We start from the raw sequence: 18911 nt of genomic DNA, 5'->3' as shown, positions 1-18911 counted from the left end.
AAAAAAGACTTATATTCAGACTACCAAGAGTCTCTCATGGTCAAATGTAGTTCCATAAAGTAACAACTAAATATTACTACATTTAGTATATATTTAACACAAGGTTGCATTTTAGGAGCATTGGGTATTATACTGAGCTTTATCCCAATATGACTCATTCATTCCCTTTCCTAATTAAACAAAGAATGCCTTAGAGTTAGCATTCTAAATTTATGACCCTGGGGCTAAATTTGTATCTTACTGGGTTGCATAAGGCATTGTTCATTTGTTCAATTTACTATTTTTTTTTACTTATTTTATATATTTTTTACATCATTCTTCATTTTTATACAATGTATTCTTATCATCTGGGGTATAGTCTCCTGTTCAGTTTACTTTAGACAAGACATGCACTCTCTGTTTGCCTCAGTCCACACAACGACCACTTGTGCACTGTTTCCTTCTATGAGTGCTGAATGTTCCACCCCAGATCCAAGTGTTTTCATTTGTCATAAAGCAGTTAATACAAACAGATTATTTTGAATACTTCTTCCAAGTAGAATTAGGTCTCTCATTCCTCTGTTCCACACAATGATCCAGAAAATAGACGAGTGCCACAACACTAAGTACTAGAGTCATCGCACTGGAGGGTGTCATGAAGGTTATAAATAAAATCCTATTATCACCTTGTGAGTTCTCTTTGTCCAGTTATATTTGTATTTTAACTGTCCTGAAGCCTTCCAGTACCTAAGTTTTGACGTTTACCTCTTAACTTCTGCTTCTCAGTTTCTTTGATCATCAAGAGACTTCATGATTTAGATAGCTTTAGTTCAGGGTCAATTTTTAGCACTGAGACTGAAATATCCCAAGGGTATTAGAAGGCAAGTAATGTTCTAAGATAAATAATTTAGAAAGTGAGCCTTAATATTTCAGGAGAGATCACTCATCTTATAATTTTGACTTTAATTTTATTACGAACTGGTGGTAGATGTTCTAACTTCTTAGCCTAAAAAGAAATTTCTCAGTTAGAGTCAACCACCTAGAGACAGAGAAGGTGTGTGAGAGAGGGTCTGCTTTGGTATTTCCTAAACGTCCTGAGCCTATTGGACTGCTTTGATGGGAGTAAAAGATCCAGTGAGGTCATACTGGAGAATTAGCATGCTGTCTGCTCTGCTTTTAGCAAGATGGCAACATGGAGCGACATGGTTTCCTCAGACACTACATAGAGATTGTCAGTTCATTCCAGAAGCAAATATATGTAGGCATTTGCCTTGTTATTCATTTTTTTTTTAATTTGTCACTTTTACTAAGAAATTAATTTGATCTGAGGGTGGCTTTTGCAGTCCTTTTCTGTGCATACCCAAGTAAAGTGTGACTGTGCTGGTCCATTGCTATCTGGACCTTTCAGGCATCAAATGGGGACCTGCAGCATGAAGTGCAGCCTCAAATTAAACAACTGGCCCATTGTGAGCAGACCTCATGAGAAATGGCCCTTATTTCTCAGGCCTGATGAGCTGTTAAATGTTTTCCCTCTTTTAACTGCAGATGTGTCCTTGCAAGTGGGAACTGTAAACCAAAGGGTACATCTGTTTGAGTTCTGGTATTTTTAACAGAACAAAATAAACATCTTAGTGAGCTTTGAATGAGAAAAGTTAAAGCCTATTTGACCCATGAAAAATTGATTTATTTGTACCTCCCCCCCAAAAAAAGTGAAAAATGAAAAAAACCCTCTTAAACAAGTGAACCTCCCAAGTGGGACAGCCCTGATCAGCCTTTTAACCTTAGAATGAATCAATTACTTTTACTTTGAAGACCTGAAACAGTGTGGTAGGTTATTTGTTTTTGTTTTTTAGGGAACCACCATGATCATGGAGGATCAGCCTCCTAATGGGTCAAGGACCCTTGTCATGAAGAAACAAAACATCCCTAGTAACTTATCTTAAGGCTAAAATTTTTTCCATAAAAAAATAAGCCCTCCAAGGCAGCAAATTCTCATGTTAATTTGGGTTTTAATTAAATTTTAATTCCAAATAAAGAATCTAGGTGCATGCAAACAAACAAAAAAACAATAGATTTGTTCTGTTGCTTTTCGCAATGTTAGGAAGATAAAAGAATTTCTTGGGAGGAAAAAAAATGAAAGCTTTCCCTTGGGAATTCCTAATAGTCTATTTAAGGAGACGTTGAGTAGTTTAGAGCTATGGAGGGGAAACTTGCTTCAGACTGTTTTTGTCTCCAGCTGAGACAAAGTTTTTTTCTCAATAAAAGTTTTTTCCAATAAAGTTTCTCCCAAGTTTTTTCTCAATAAAAAATTCTAAAGACCAGTAATAATAGCCAGTACTTAACTGATTGTTAGCCAGAAGTCAAGCTCTATGCTACACTTTTGATCTGCCTAATTTTACTTAAGGATAAGAGGACATTTATATATGATTTTCTAAGTGGAGAAAACCAGACTCAAAAGGATCATCTCACTAGCAACTGAGTTAGGCTTTGAATATAATTATTCCTCGTTCCAGAATCTGTCCTCTTAACCAATGCATTGTTACACCTCTAACACCTTATATAAGGGAGTATGTAAGTATTTGGGAACCCAGATCTCTAGATCCTTCATACCCTATTTAGTTATATATCACTTGTGGCTTCTTTCTAGCCAGTGAGCTGAGCCAGGTAGCTTTTGGGTCATGTCCAGGAAATGAGCATCCAATCAGGTATGAACACAGGATGGCCACCGGATTTGGTTGCCATGGCAGTGAAGGTGGCAAGATCAGAGAGCGCAATGGTCCATTGGACAGCAAGGAGCAGTGTGCTCAGGGCTCCTTGATAGTTTATATCCGGTGGTTACTGCTGATTTGTTACTCCATGATGAAAACACTGAGCATTTCCAGGTCTTTTTAAAAGACGTTGAAGTGGAAATGAGCTTACGAGTGCCTGAGGCTCCTTTTAATTAACTCTGAAAATCTAAATTACAAGCCACGGTGTTACTTCTGGGGGAGTGTTGTGCAGAGGTAACAATTATCATGACTTTCAAATATAAGATTGAGGAAAGAACTTCTGCAACTCTTTTTAACACAAATAGGGGTTTGTTTTTGTTGTTGTTTTTTTAATAACATGTAAAGAAGGTAACATTTCCAAAGAATGTTAAACTAACCAATAAACTTCTTAAATTTTATTTCTGTAATATTTTTGTTGTTGTTGTTTAAGTCACTGAGAAAATAATTTCAATAAGAGTTATAAAAGCAGCAGGAGAACTTTTATACTTTGACCTGTTATCATTCAGATGCTGTTGCCACATTATTTTTAAGCCATGTTCCCAAACCAGCAAATATTACCTAACCTGGTAATCCATTAAACATTTGTTTATTTTCTCCTTTTGAATACAAACTTTGAATATCTGAGAATGCAGAAATGAAAGACCTCTGCCACTGTCTTGCACTGAGTCCCTCTGTAGACCAGGTGTTATGAAGAAGCAAACCAGTGAGGCCATTGACTGTCCTTTGTTGCCTTTGTAACATTCTGGAAGCTGAAAGATTATTGCACTAGGATTCCAAGTCCTGGATGCCATAGAGAGAGAGAGAAGAGTGGGAAAGGAAGGTGGGCTATCCTTTCCGGAATATCTGACTCTGTGTTTGCACAGTGTGACTGATGGGATATGTCAGAAAAGTAGGTGTTTTGCTAAAAGGAAGAGAGTGGAGTTGAAGTGTTCCAAAGTTTTTAACCTGAATTGTTATTTATGTGGCATTGTGATGTTAGCTACCACCAAGAATCATTCCTGGCCTGTCAGAAAGAATTTAAAAGATTTTTCTAAATGCTTCCTGCATCTAATTTTTTCACTGATTAAACTTTTGCTTTAACTTCTTAGGGTTCTTTATCATTGGTCTTCCTTGGAATCAGTTAATCTTAAATTACTGTAGAGAGGGGCTTACATCAAGCTGTGCAAATGGGCGAGACAGTAGAGTCTATGCTTTACTTTCTTTTTGTGCACTAAGTCTTCTAGATGAGTTTTTCACAAATAATCTTAAAAGAAAGTCAATTTTTTTTAAATAATAGGAGACTTTTCCCTTACCAGATATTTATGGAAGTTCAGGAAAATTCTGAATTGTATGTGTTTGCAGTAATTCCAGTTCTTTTATTTTTCAAGTTGAGTTTGGCAAAAAATGTAAACATGTTATAATGGAGACCATAACAATAAAAGAAGTAAATGTGAGCTAAGAAAAGTAATTTGTGCAAGCAAGCCCAGGCCTAGAAATCTGTAAATTGCCTGCCGTTTTGAAGATTCTGGTCTGTCTCCTCCAGCCATGCAGATAAAGGAATGTGGGCCAGGCCCAGAGATGACCATTTGGTGTTTTTTGGTCCCAGTGAGTGATGTTAGCTTGTAGTTTCAGAGTCATTTCAATACTTCAACTCTCTTTCCATGTTCCTTTCATAGCTGCCTTGTCTCAGCTCCTACGACAGCTACTGCAGCAATCAAGTAGCCGCCAAAGCTCTGCTGGACCACAAAAAACAAGATCACCGAGTCCAAGATTTCCTACAGCGATGTTTAGAATCCCCCTTTAGCCGCAAACTAGATCTCTGGAATTTCCTTGATATTCCAAGAAGTCGTTTAGTAAAATACCCTCTGTTGCTTCGAGAAATTTTGAGGCACACACCAAATGATAATCCAGATCAGCAGCACCTGGAAGAAGCTGTAAGTTTGTTTCTTTTTCTCTTCCCTTTAAATTTCACTCTCCCACCTATTCCCCCCATAATGGCTAAAGGATTAAGAAAATGGGTGAATGATGGGTTCCTGGGACTTGGGAATCTTGGGTTCCAGGTTAGACTCTGTCGCATTTTGATTTTGTAAGTGATTTATCTCCCTGCCTTAGTTTCCTAACTGTAAAACAGTGTTTGCATGAAATGTACGCTAAGGTCCATTTGATTCCAAAATATCTTGATTCTGTGTCGGTGGCACTGTAGTCTGATTGTTACAGTTGCTGTGAGGGCTAAGATCTCTGTGAAGATTTTAAATTGAATATCTCTGTTTAGTAGCAAGTGGGAGTTGCCTTTGTGAAAAGCAAAACCCTTTTGTGAAGTTGGCAACCACTTAGGATACATCTACCCTAAGCTCCTGATTGCAGTGTGGGGTCTAGTTGATCTTCTCACCAGCAAATGTTTATTGAGTGTGAAGAAATATGGATTCTTCCCTGACAGCACTAGAAGACCAGGGAAAATGGGATCCTTATCACAAACATTGTAAATGATGAACCTTCTGCCCAGAGAGCTCAGTTCCAATTGTGGTGCTCAGCAAGGCACACAGGAAAGATTGGCAGGTCAAGAGGAATGAATAAACTGATCAAAGAGATGCATGAAATGCAGGACCACTCAGGTCTGGGAAATGGCCTGGATCAGTCTGCCTGGGTCCGAGAATACTCTGAAGAGGCAGCAGGAGAGAAAGCAGAGGATAGGAATTCAGATCTGCTTATAGAGGGTTTTAAATATCAATGTGAGACCTTTTTTTTTTTTCTTTGTTGTTGTGTTTTTGTTTGTTATCTGTTTTCTGAGCTGAGATTTGGGTTTCATATCCCAATTGCATCACTGACAAGCTGTGTAACCTTGGGCCTATTATTGTCCTTGTCTGTAAGGACAGGGGACAGAAGAGAAAGAGACTAAAGCCTGGAGGCAAGTTAGGACAGTGCTGCCTGGTCCCTGGAAACCTGCCCAGGGAAGTGGCAGTGCACATGGAGACTAAGAGGCCAGTTCAAGGGCTCATTCCCTGACTGTAACTGGGACAATGACAGAGGAACATGTGCATAGGTGTTTTAAATATTAGAAGCCTTGAACTTCTGAGCAAACTTTGCATCATCTCCCAGAGAGGTTTTGTTTTGCTTTCTAATAATAAGCGGCAAAATACATTAATGGTTGACATTTAAATTCAACTAGTAAATCAACTTTATGTGATTGCCTTGCAGGTTATGTATCTCATTTAATCCTCACAATAGCTAGGAGATAACAATTCTTGTTGAGACCGATTTCGAAATGAAGCTAAGAGGTGCCAAATAATCTGCCCATATTCAGAGCCAGCAAGTGATGGAATTGATGTCTGAATCCTATCAGTGTAGACTGTGAATCCTGTGCCTTTTCTACTTCTTTAAGATGTGATAACATGGAGCTAAAAAGTGGGTCATTTATTTAAGCCCCTATTGCAGTCTGTCCACCAGGGCTGGTGGAGAGGCTCACTGTTGCAGAGCTGGGCCAGGTGCCCCCTGTAAGGCTCAAAAAGAATGAGGACTGACTCCTGATTCAAGAGGTCTTCGATGTGTCGGCATACACAGACCAGGCCCCCAATCCAGCACCAGGCGGGATGCAGGCATTAGGGATGAGGCCATCTTACTTCGTCTGTTTTTATTACTGGGAAGACTGCAATAGGTTGTCTCCTCTCCATATTTCATCTGAGCAAGTGTGTGGTCTGCAGGAATGAAAACAGGGAGCTCTAGCTAGTCTAAATAATCACTTTTTTGAAGCACATGAGCCTGCTCTGGGTTTTATAGTAAAGATTTCTTTTTTTTAATGTGCAGCATGAACAAACACTGCTTTGTTTAAAAAGCCCAGAGAGCTAGCTTGAATTTAAAAACAGATAGATAAGAAAATTATTACAATATGAAAAGATGTACTAGTTTCCCTCAGTGCATAGGATATTATGCCATTTTCAAAAGGTCCATTTCCACCTAGGTATTTAGGCAGTTTGTGTGTGAATTATGTTATACCTGCATTCAAAATTGTCTGCAAAGGAAGTCTTCTAAACACACGTTTACACAATGTCAGCAAAGCAATTTTTCCTCTTCTTTTCAAAATCCTTTTAGTATTACCCCAGATGAGGAGAAATATTTATCTGCTGGGTACATCGTAAATATTTCATAAACATAAAATCACAGTACCAATGGAAGTTGATTTGCATATTCCTTGAAAAATGTTTTCTTATAAAAAGGGAAAATACAGAGAGCTTTAAGTAAATTATCCGTACACCAAGCATTCAATCCTAGGATTAGATCTAAAAAACGGTCTTGCTTTTAAAGCAATACTTAAGCTATCACATCTTTATTAGAATTTCTCCATAGTATCTTGGAGGATTTACAGAAATTTTCTGCAAAAGAAAACTTCTTCAAATAGGACTTTGGAGGGCCTCCCCTGGTGGCTCAGAGGTTGAGCGCTGGGCTACGAGACTGCCCGCAGCCTCTGCAGCGCCGGTTCGTTCCCCAGCCAACGGTGAGGGTCCTACAAAAAAAAAAAATAGGACTTTGGCCTCCCTGGTGACACAGGAGCTTAGGACGCAGCACTATGAAGCTGTCCGCAGTCACTGCAGCACGAGTTCAATCCCCAGCCATGTGGGTTGACCCACGTGGTGCAGCAGACCTCTCCTGGCTCACCCACTGCTCCCCTCAGCAGTGTATTTCAGTCAGTCTGCCTGTTCTGCTCCCTACTCTGTCTCTGGTGAATCCTCTCACCCCCATACCTCTGGCCTGTGCCCCAGTTCTTGTATGCATAAATACATAAATAAATAAATCTTTAAAAAAAAATAGGACTTTGGATATTTAGATATTCCAGAGATGTATTTTTAATTCCAAGGATTGTTTCAGCCAGAAAAAGTTTCTTTAGACCATCTCTCCTCTCTGCCCACCACCCTCCCCCAACTCCTTTTAAAAAAAAACACTGCAATCAATGGGAAGAATAGGTATGCTTTTGATGCCACAACAGGGAAGGCTGCTCTTCTTGGTTCATGTCAGCAGCCAACAAATAGATGACATTACCACACGAGGGACTAGACAGACAGGGCTTTCAGCGGCCACTTTGAGGATGACGATTCTAGCATGTGTGGGCTTAAAGCCCTGTTCTGTTACCAGCTGTATCTCATCATCTCTTTTTACTAGTTGTTTCCTTTTAGTTTGAACCCTGATGAGAGATGCAACAATAAATTTAATTTAAATGTACAACTATAGTAACCGGCTACATGTTACTTTTTCTCGCTGAAATTCTACAAAGTAAACTCACTCTACAGGCAGCCATAAATATAAAACAGTATTTTTAATAAATGAAAGCAGACCAAGGCTTACTGTAGAAATGTACATGCAGGCTATGAAATAACAATGGTTGTTTCCATTATTTTGTCTCTTTATATATTTTTTCAAATACCAGAGAAAGCACAGCCTTTGAAAGCTACCTAGGGGATCAGGGTGGCATTTGGATTTATTAATCTTCATGTGATATGCCATCTCTGCTATCCAGCTCCTGAGTTAAATTAGGGAGTGAACACATCTTTATGCCTATTATGCATCCTTCTGTTTCCTGGATACTTGCAGGAAATTCAGAAAAGTGACGCAAATGCTAGTTCATTCCAGCTACCGAGGCACACCTAGTAATAACTAACTAATAAGTTGAGTCACAACAACAAATGCTAAGGTTTTTAAAAGCAAGGAAAAGGTATAAATTCCACTACATATTAGAAGTGTAGTAAGCTAAAAGGGCAAGTAGAGATAAAACAATTTCTCAGTTACTTAGATACCTCTCCCATATTTTACAGCTTCTTCAGGGCAGGGACCCTGTCTCACTTCTTTGAATTCCACCATCTAGTCTGACACTGAAGAGTCTCAGCCTGCATTAGTTGAATTAATTTGAAGGATGAGCCACAGCTGTAGTATATTTTGTGAAATTTTTGTTTGTTTTAAAATAGTGAATATTCATATTTAAAAACTGAGAGGGGAGAAAAACAAATATATTAAAATGTTCTATTTATTACTTGGTTTTTGTCCATAAAATTTAATTTCACAAGATTTATATTCAATATTAGGTTGACATCAAAGTTCAAAATAGCCCTTTTCTGACACAAAGAGCCTGTATTTTTTAAAAAGATAATGTGGGGTTTCTTAAATTATCAAAGTAGTGCTATCACCAATGTTTGGGAATAGTAAAAGCATTAGTAAATGATCTTTGAAGCTCTTAATATCTACAAAAGTGTACAGATGATGTATCTGTCCATAGAACAGAGTTACCAGACTTTACTCAGAGCTGTAAGATCTTCTGTCAAATTTGCATGGGAGTGCCAAAGTTATAAATGGGTAGAAGTTTTCATTCAGCTGCTTTGGGCAGAAAGTATCATTTCACTGGCATGTGAAAAATAATCACAATTTTGAATTCACTATCACTTTAACATATTGCACGATCTGGTAGTTTCCTGTTGAGTTGGTCTCTTTTCAAACCTTGCTTCTCAGAAATTGGCTTTTCTGTTAAGCAAATGTGACCAAGAAGAGGCCTTATTAACATTTCTCATCTGTTGAGTTCTTTTCAGTTAACATTGCCACAAGAAAGATGGGACTGTTAATCTTTTCAACAGTGGAGGAAAGAACATTCTGCTGAAGAAGTTATCACTTTGCCTTTGATTGGGGTCTTTGTATTTTTATTCAGTGAATTTCTCATTCCTTTGTTTTCCAGTATTTTCTGGTTTTTAGACCTATTATGTGATAAGACAGCAACCCATCAGAATAAATGCCCACTGATCATATCTCTGTTGTTGTTTTGTTTTGCTTCATTTTCTATTAGTAACACTACCCACCATTGCTTTGAAACCCTTCTACCCCTAACTTATTTATATGTGCTGTAGGCAAGGGCATGAGTGTACATAGATAAACTGTCCTATCATTACTCCTGTGTCCTTTCTTTCCATTCCTAATTTTCTGTCCTTTATAAAGCCATTTATGTTTTGTCACTAAAGCGGTAGCCAAACCATTTATTCTCACCCAATTAAAAAATACTGTTTGTAGGTTAGAGTGAGTATATAGAGACCTTAGACTTTGTTTAAAATCCCTGTTCTGGACACTTTCTGCTTTGTGTTTTCTCTCCTTGACCAAATTTTTTATATGCCTATGTTTTCAACACTGTAAGCATGTTTTAAGAAATGTACAACATGGAGGGCCTCCCCAGTGGCGCAGCGGGTTGAGTGCAGCACTGTGAAGCTGTCTGCAACCTCTACAGCACAAGTTCGATCCCCCGGCCGGCCAGGGAGATTCCCACATGGTGTGGCAGACCCCTCTGTCCCGCCTGCTGCTTCCCTCAGCAGAGTATTTCAGTCCTTCTGCCTGTTCTGCTCCCTGCTCTGTCTCTGGTGAATTCTCTCACCCTCCTGCGCCTCTGGCCTGTACCCCAGTGCTTGTATAAATAAATCTTAAAAAAAAAAAAAAAAAAAGTACAACATGGAGCTCAGTAGCTTTCAATCCTACGCATCAAAGGCTATGTGTTAATATCTCTTCCTCTCATATAAAATTGTGTTTCAACATGACTTTTATATATACTATATATATTTGATTATGTGTACAAATAGAAACAGTATACTAAAAGCAATTTTTCCCTTTTCCAAAGCAGAAACTTAGATAATAGTATCTTAGAATTAGATTCAAATGCATCTTGGTAACTTTCTAGGGTGAGCCCCTGATACTTGGTGTAGGTAGTTTGCTTACTTCCCTGTACTTTGTCTTTGTTTCCATAGATAAACATCATTCAGGGAATTGTGGCAGAAATCAACACCAAGACTGGAGAATCTGAATGCCGCTATTATAAAGAGCGACTTCTTTACTTGGAAGAAGGCCAGAAAGACTCCCTGATTGACAACTCAAGAGTACTGTGTTGTCATGGTGAACTGAAGAACAACCGGGGTGTGGTAAGTGGTTACTTTCCTTTAAGGGTCTCATTCTGGGCCTCCCCTAACACTTAATCCATTTGATTCTGTCTCCTGTTACCCTATCTTCCCTATCCAGGATGAAAAATTGCCTTCCTAGTGTCTCATGTTATAATGGCCCATGTATATATAAATATATCCATAAGGATATATACAATTATATACATTTTATACTAATTATGAAGTATATGTAATAAACATCTATAAAAATAAAGTAAAAGTATTAAAAAGGAAAAAAACAAAAGCATAAAAGAAAAAATAAAACAAAGAACACAAAGGAAGTTAATATAAAAAAGAAAAAAAACAGAAAAACAAAAAAGAATCAAAAGCAAATAAAGTGGGCTTCCCTGGTGGAGCAAGGGGTTAAGCACTGCACTATGAAGCAATTCGCAACCTCTGCAGCACGAGTTTGATCCCTGGCCCTCCAGGAAGCAACCCACATGGCGCAGCAGACCACTCCTGTTTCGCCCACCCGCTGCTCCCCTCAGCAGAGTATTTCAGTCAGTCTGCCTGTTCTACTCCCCACTCTGTCTCTGGTGAATCTTTTCACCCTCCCGCATCTCTGGCCTATACCCCAGCTCTTGTATGCATAAATAAATAAAAATTTTAAAAACATGTATTTTAAAAAAGCAAATAAAGTAAACATCTATTTTGATTTATATATAACTTAAATTCAGAGTACATAATCAGAGATAATTTTGAAAAATAATAGAGGGTGCCAACTTTTTTTTTTTTTTTTTAGGTTTGTGTAGGGTTTTTTTGAATTAATTTTTTTTTTAAGATTTATTTATACAAGAACTGGGGTACAGCCAGATGCGCGGGAGGGTGAGAGGACTCACCAGAGACAGAGTGGGGAACAGAACAGGCAGATCCACTGAAATACACTGCTGAGGGGAGCAGTGGGCGAGACAGGAGAGGTCTGCCCCATCATGTGGGATTCTCGCAGGCCAGCCAGGATAGAGCCTGCGCTGCAGAGGCTGTGGACAGCTTCACAGTGTGGCGCTCAACCGCCTGTGCCACCAGGGAGGCCCAAGGGTGCCAACTTTTTATTTCATTTGCTCATGACCTTTAGAGACAAATATAGATTAACATCTCCTTCCACTTTTATACCAGCAAATAAAAGGTGATTTTAGTGTGTGTGTGTGTGTGTGTGTGTGTGAATATATATATGTAAAATGGAGCTACATATATCTATATATGTTTATCTATATAGATACACACACACACACACACACACATATATTTATATCATTGCTCATTTTGATACAATGTATGCTTGTATGCTTTCTCCTTTTAAGTGTAATCCCTGTAAAATTCCCCACCACCGATTCACCCGTGAACCATCTCCATAGTCCCTTGTGCTTTTCTCTCCCCTGTTTTGATCCTTCCTCCTCCCCTTCCCTTGCAGAATATCTCTGATTTATGGTTGCCTACTAATTTTTTAAAAATTATTATTGTTGCTGTTGTTTTTTCCTGATCCCTTATTTGGTTCCCCTGTATTCCTCCTATAAGTGAAAACAGCAGATATTTTTCTTTTTCCTCTGGCTTATTTCACTGAGCATAATCCCTTCCAGCTCCATCCATGTTGCTGCGAATGGCATGAGTTTGTTTTTGATTGTGAATAGTATTCCATTGGGCATTTGGGTTATTTTCATATCTTACCTATTATGAATAGTGTTGCAATAAACATAGGGGTGCAGGTGTCCTTTTGAATTAATGTTTTTGTGTCCTTTAGATAGATACCTAGGAGTGGAATTGCTGGGTCATCGGGTAGCTCCATTTTTAGTAGTTTGAGGAACCTCTACACTGCTTTCCATGGTGATTGGACCAGTTTGCATTCCCACCAGCAATGTAGGAGAATTCTAAAGGTGATTTTAAAAAGATGACGCCCTCCTGAAAAAATCCCTTTACCTGATTATTCAGCACTTTATCTTTTTAAAGGCACATTTAAACCTTTTTACAAACAAAATGTACTTAAATTACCTCCCCCATATAGAATCATAATTTGTGTTTCTGCCAGCCAACACTTGGTTGAACTTTAGTTTTTCTAGGAGTCTGTGTGTATGTGTCTTAGGGTGAGGGTTAGGGGACCCAGAAGGTTCTTTCTCCCAAACATAAAATTATCTGATAACGTTGAATGTTCTTACCTTGCCCCAAATCAAGATGACTATGTGAATTTCTACCTCTGCTCTCCTGGTCTCCTTTTTTGAGACCCCTAGGTTGACACTCAAATATATCCATGAGAAAACCAGGACCCAGCTACAAAATTCTTACTTTTTTTTTTCACTTCAATCCCAAATCATTTCCAAACTGCAAGGATAGTCTGGCATTTGGATTTAAATAGAGCCAATTTATCCTAGCTTCACCAGCAACATTGCTTTCATGATGTGATTTGAGGCAAGCCTTTGTTTTTGAGACTTTTTTTTTGTGCACGACACATACATCAGTTAAGCACTACCTCTTCAGAGAACTGAAATTCCAATAAACTTAATTGAGAAGGACAACTTCTTTGATCATCTGCCTTTGAGTCTATAGCAGCATGCTCTGATTTCCTCTGGAAAGGGCAGTATTCTGAGTTAGGAGTGCCTGGATGAATTTGATAATTAGCTAGCTCTGTGGTTGATGGAACAAGTGTTCTGGGTTTTGATAGCAAAGATTAACGGTAGACCTTGATATACCACTCTCATCCTTTCAGATAATTTTTCATTTTGATCTCTCAGAATTTTATCAGGTAACAAAAAACAAAGCATGGGCAAATAGTTTCCCCCTCCGTTTCATTATTCTCTTCATTTTCCTTCCCTTTCTCATTTTTTTTTCAGAGCTGGAGTTTGTGTGTGTCTGGACTCAAGTTGTGACTTCCAATTTAAATAGTGCCCCTTCCAATTTAAATAGTGCACCCTGTTTGCAGATGTCTGTCTGCAGAAAGGCTTTCTGTAGTGGGACCCTAGGAAGGCACTCTTGTAGGAATGAAGTTGGATCTGGAAATGCCTTCACTCTACCCAATTTCTATTATCCTTGAGGTAGATTTGAGCCTGGGAATTCATAATCCAGAATGAACCTGGACTCAAGGACCTCTTATCCACAGATATTGCTAATTAGCTACTGGTTAGATTGTTGCTTAGGGAAATCCTATGGATTCTTCTCTTCCAGAAACTACATGTTTTCCTGTTCCAAGAAGTGCTTGTGATCACACGAGCTGTCACCCACAACGAGCAGCTCTGCTACCAGTTGTACCGGCAGCCGATCCCTGTGAAGGACCTCCTGCTGGAAGACCTGCAGGATGGAGAAGTGAGGCTGGGCGGCTCCCTCCGTGGGGCATTCAGCAACAATGAGAGAAGTATGAATGGCAATCCATTCTGACCTGTTGAATGTCGTTGGTCATGGTGGGAATGCTGACTGGTGAAAAGAAAAGAATTGTGATTTTGGAGTTAAACAGCATTTCAATGCTGTCTCATCACTTACTGATTACATAACCTTGTTCAATCTCTTTAAGCCCGAGTTAACCCATCTGCAAAATGGGGGTGCATACATGCATATTTTCATATGATTATTTTAACAATTAAATAAGATATTGCACCTAACTGGTGAGGGCTTCCTTTTTTTCTGTCTCCTTCCACTGCATAAAAGAAAGCTCAGTATCAGATATGCCTAGCTGCATAATGGTGATTAACAGACTTGTCTCTAAAGAGACATAAGAATGGTACTGACTTGAGTGTCCCTTAGTAATTTCTCAAATGAGCTTCTCTAAAGGAATTAACCAAGAGAAACTATAGTAACAGTGTCTTCTATGTGTCAGGCACTGTTCTAGACACTAGTACACACTGATTAATGGAACACTTAAATTCCTTGCCCCTGTGGAGCTTAAAATGTGATGGAGATAGGTGATAAACAAATATTCTGGGTGCTCTTAAGAAAACTGAAATCCAGCAAGGGGATAGTTAGGGATAGCAACAGGCATTCGGTTTTAAACCAGTCAAGAAAATCTTCTTTGATAATAATGACATTTGAGCCTCTTGGATTAACATTGGCATCCTATTGTCAAAGTAATTAATATGTCCCACCTCTTACCTACTCATCAGTCCCTCCACCCTAGTGGTGGTGGTAATAGTAGTAGCAGTAGTAGTAATAATAGTAGTAGTAACACAATTCTTGAGTACTTACTATATGCCAGGTATTATATAAGCACTTACCTGTATTATCACATTTGTCCCGCATAATTACTGTATAGGGAAGGTTCTCCCATTTTACAAACAATGAAATTGAGACATAAGGAGTTAAGCCACTTGCCCAGGAGAAGAGTGGAATCAATTTATCAGAAGCAGTGGTTCCCAGGCTGTTGGTCATAGGGATACTAGAGCAAGGGGATTAAAGACAGATGTTCTGTGAACAGCATTGCACATGGCATGCAGGGCACATTAAGTGCCAGTTAATGTTGTTGTTATTAAACTAATTAAAACATCTCCCTCATTGTGCACTATCATTTTTTAAACATGTAGCATGTGGTGCTTGTTGAGGTCATTAAAATGTAATTTCATTTTTAAATGAAACTGAACTTGTAATAACTGTGTCTTTACATAACTTTTCAATCATTTGATGTTAAATATACATAGGTACTATTATGTGGAGGAGCATGGGCATGCTTTGATATTATAAAAATCTTCTTAAACTTGAAGAAGCTCTAGCTTGGGGCAATTGTTGAATGTATAGATTAGCAGGCCCACCTTAGGCCTGTGGAATCCAAATCTCTAAAGCTAGGACCCATTTTTAATAAGCTTCCCAGGGGACTTTCATATCCAGCCAAGATTGGTAACCACTGTTCCACGTCCCTTAAAAACAACATTTAGTTTTTCCAAACTAGTACCCATCTGCTAGCTTTGAGGGCAGCTAGAGCTAGATTCCTCTGGTTGGTTAATAGTATCATAGGTAAGCTGAGCTGTGTCCTGGATCAGTGGGACACCTTTTGTAATTGATTAGTGATGTCTGCAAAAGGTACTCAACACATGCTATCTTTGGCCTGGAAAATACCAGTCTACTGACTTTTTCTCATGTGTTTTTCATTTCTAGTTAAAAACTTCTTCAGAGTAAGTTTCAAAAGTGGATCCCAAAGTCAGACCCACTCACTACAAGCCAATGACACCTTCAACAAACAGCAGTGGCTCAACTGTATTCGTCAAGCCAAAGAAACAGTTCTCTGTGCTTCCGGGCAGGCTGGGGTGCTTGACTCCGAGGGACCGTTCCTAAATCCCACCACCGAGATCAGGGAACCACAGGGAGAAACAAAACTGGAGCAGATGGACCAATCAGACAGTGAGTCAGACTGTAGTATGGACACAAGTGAGGTCAGCCTTGACTGTGAGCGCATGGAACAGACAGATTCTTCCTGTGGGAACAGCAGGCACATTGAAAGCAACGTCTGACAGAAGCATGCATACTTCCTGGAAGTAGTCCTGTGTCTTACCTGTACAGTATTTTGCATTCCACATATGGAACGGTTTGGAGAAGCACTTTTTAATACTTTTGTGACCGTGTTGAGCTAGTCTCTTGTATCTGTGCCCTTGTCCCTAGTACTGTAACTGCCAGTATGTCTGTGTGAGCTGGAATCTGTGGCAACCATTAACCTGTATTGTATTCACAAATGTCTGAATGGATGGAGAGGTAGTTGAACAAGTTACTTTCAATTGTCCTGCTGGATTTAAAAAAATAACAGAAAAAAGTCTCTCTCAACTACTGTTTCATGTAGATTGCTGGAAGAGTCCTTATTTAGTGCTTTTCTAGCTCTTTGACATGGTAACTGAAGGCTTGGAAATTAGAGAGCCTTGCAAACAAGACATGAAGGAAGTCATGTGGGTATTTGATAGCACTTGAAGGAGAACCAGGAAAAAGCCATGCATGGAGTAAACTTATTTCAATGTTATCCAACTAGAAAGCCGGAAAACATCTTGGGGATTCTGGAGGCTTAATTTTGCAAAGAAAGCCCTTTCTCGACCTTGCAGCTTCATCCAGTGCAAATTGATGCAATAGTCTATTTGGACATGAAAGGACCAGCACAACAGCAGCTGCCAGCTCTGAATCTTGAATTTAAATGTGCATCGCACCAAAAGGTCTCTGCCATAGTTGCTGGCTTGCTTTTGAAAGGTTTTACTAGCCTAAAACATCAGACTAGAATTCCATGAGCTGGGAAAATTACACAGGATAACAAGAGGGCCCCATGTTCATAGTGTTTCACCTACCTGCGCCTACTCCGTTTCTAGTGCATAAATGAAGAGCTGAGGAAAGGAGACTGAGTCAGTGACTATCTTCAGAAACATGTGAGAAGAAGAATTTGGAAGAAGTGCTTTATCATGACTTTATATGGGAAAGATTAAAAGAGAAAAGCAAGGCCCAGTACCTCTGGGAAAGGCCAGAGCCTTGGGTTTTCCTGCTCTGTGTTTGGGGTCACCAGTTTGCTGTCTCTCACTCCTTGCTGATCAGAATCATAATTACAATTCTCCAGAGGCCAATTTAATTAACCCTATGATTAGGTAGGATCGGTTAGCCAAGTTAGTAACCTCTTTGTCCAGTCTTGACTTACAGTGCAGGATGGATTGCAGAACTTAGAAGAAAAATTAACTGAATACACAGAAAAGATCCCTGTGAGTGTAAATAATAAGATGACCTGTGCAAAATTATACCACACCAGCACTAGTTGTAATGATGCTAAATTATTGCCAAAAAAGTTTTTTTTAATCTTTTGTGTCTTTCAAGTTTACAGAAAGAAAAGCAGTAAATACTATGTTTTCCTTTTATTATGTACATCTACTATGTGTATTCGAAGAAGCTGTGTGACAAGATTTATCGATATAAAAACAAGTTATATTACTTATTTTTCAAAAACAAAAAAATATTGTCAATTTTACCCTGTAAAACATATTTCTGTATTTATAGATTTTAAATATGGTGAATTTTTTTTCTATTACAAGTTTATTTAAAACTGCTTTGTTTCTCAAGTTGTTGCTGATATAATGAGTGAATGAACATGCTACAGATAAAAGCAGAAGAAAGCTAAGAACCATTTTTTGATGGTGAAGAAAACAGTGAACAGTTCTTTGTTGGAATCATCTGCTACTTTGGCCAGTGTGTCAAGAAAAGAGGTCTGTTAAGTGTTGACCTCTGTGAAGAAAGTGAATGTTTTGAAGAAATGAATGTTTTTGTATAATGGCCTTAAACTTTTCTGGAAGCATTTCAAATAAATTACATTAAAATGTTATCTTTTTTGTGTACAGTTTTTGCCCTACAAATGTCAAATTTCAGCTATCTTTCTGGAAGATCCCTTTCATATGTTTGCTTGTTGTACCCAAATACAAACTCTAAAATAGGGTGAGGGTTGAAATAAATGCTTTATGATCTATCAAATCTTTTGCAAAACTCGTATTTCTAAGATCTATTTTTTAATCAAGCACACTACTCATTGCATATTCAGTTATTTTTAAGCAATCATATCTTGGATCCATACTAAATATGAAGTCAAGTGATAAGTCTTAATTGTATAGAAAAGAAGCATTGAATCCCACTGTCAGTATAGGTGACTGTTGGTCAACTTGTGCTAAATGCTGAAAGGCAAATTTCACTCTGGAATTTTTAGTGGAATTTTAGTTCCTTTTCTTTGATTAATGGTTAGTTTTACTCTTCCAAAGAGTAGGTTAAGTAGCTTAAGTAATCAGTGGCCAATTCTTAGTAGCCTGTTGGCCCAACAAGGTTTGTCATCTCATCTTCATGATAAACTTTTTTTTTTTATGATAAACTTTTACTGTTATTTTTAGCATAGTTTTAATTACCAGATTAGTGACGATATTCACATAAACAAATGTAGGTCCAGGGTCTCCCTGGAGGCGCAAGGGGTTAAGCACCCTACTATGAAGCAATCTGCAGCGTCTGCAGCACGAGATGATCCTTGGCTGGCCAGGGAGAAACCCACATGGCGCAGCAGACCTCTCCTGACTTGCCCGCTGCTCCCCTCATCAGTGTATTGCAGTCAGTCTGCCTGTTCTGTTCCCCACTCTGTCTCTGGTGAATCCTCTCAGCCCCCGCATCTCTGGCCTGTGCCCCAGCTCTTGTATGCATAAATAAATAAATCTTTAAAAAAAAAAATGTAGGTCCAAATGTTTTCAAATCAAGTGAAAATTCACTCCTTGTTCTCCTTTAGCCCCTTTCTTTCATCCTCTAATTTCCTCCATGCCTCTGCTGTTATTCCCTTCAT

The 18911-nt window shown here is 38.7% G+C and overlaps 1 protein-coding gene across 8 annotated transcripts in view; it reads left to right on the top strand.

Annotated features, from left to right (window-relative positions):
• The window catches only part of ARHGEF3 (Rho guanine nucleotide exchange factor 3), a 265843-nt gene extending 247706 nt beyond the window's left edge, over positions 1 to 18137 (top strand). For 6 of the 8 annotated variants that reach the window (XM_054694777.1, XM_054694790.1, XM_054694770.1 and 3 more), the window contains 4 exons: positions 4403 to 4660; positions 10487 to 10657; positions 13826 to 14012; positions 15740 to 18137. In XM_054694777.1, the coding sequence (XP_054550752.1) occupies positions 4403 to 4660; positions 10487 to 10657; positions 13826 to 14012; positions 15740 to 16092 (969 nt within the window). In that variant the 3' untranslated portion in view covers positions 16093 to 18137. The remainder of the gene's footprint in view (positions 1 to 4402; positions 4661 to 10486; positions 10658 to 13825; positions 14013 to 15739) is intronic. The other 2 variants (XM_037491335.2, XM_037491343.2) reach the window with 1 other exon arrangement.
• Positions 18138 to 18911: the final 774 nt, after the last annotated feature.

Source organism: Talpa occidentalis, unplaced genomic scaffold, assembly GCF_014898055.3.
Source record: "Talpa occidentalis isolate TD23 unplaced genomic scaffold, MPIMG_talOcc4v2.1 talOcc4.10, whole genome shotgun sequence".
Lineage (NCBI taxonomy): Eukaryota > Metazoa > Chordata > Mammalia > Eulipotyphla > Talpidae > Talpa > Talpa occidentalis.
This window is presented reverse-complemented; position numbering and strand designations above follow the sequence as displayed.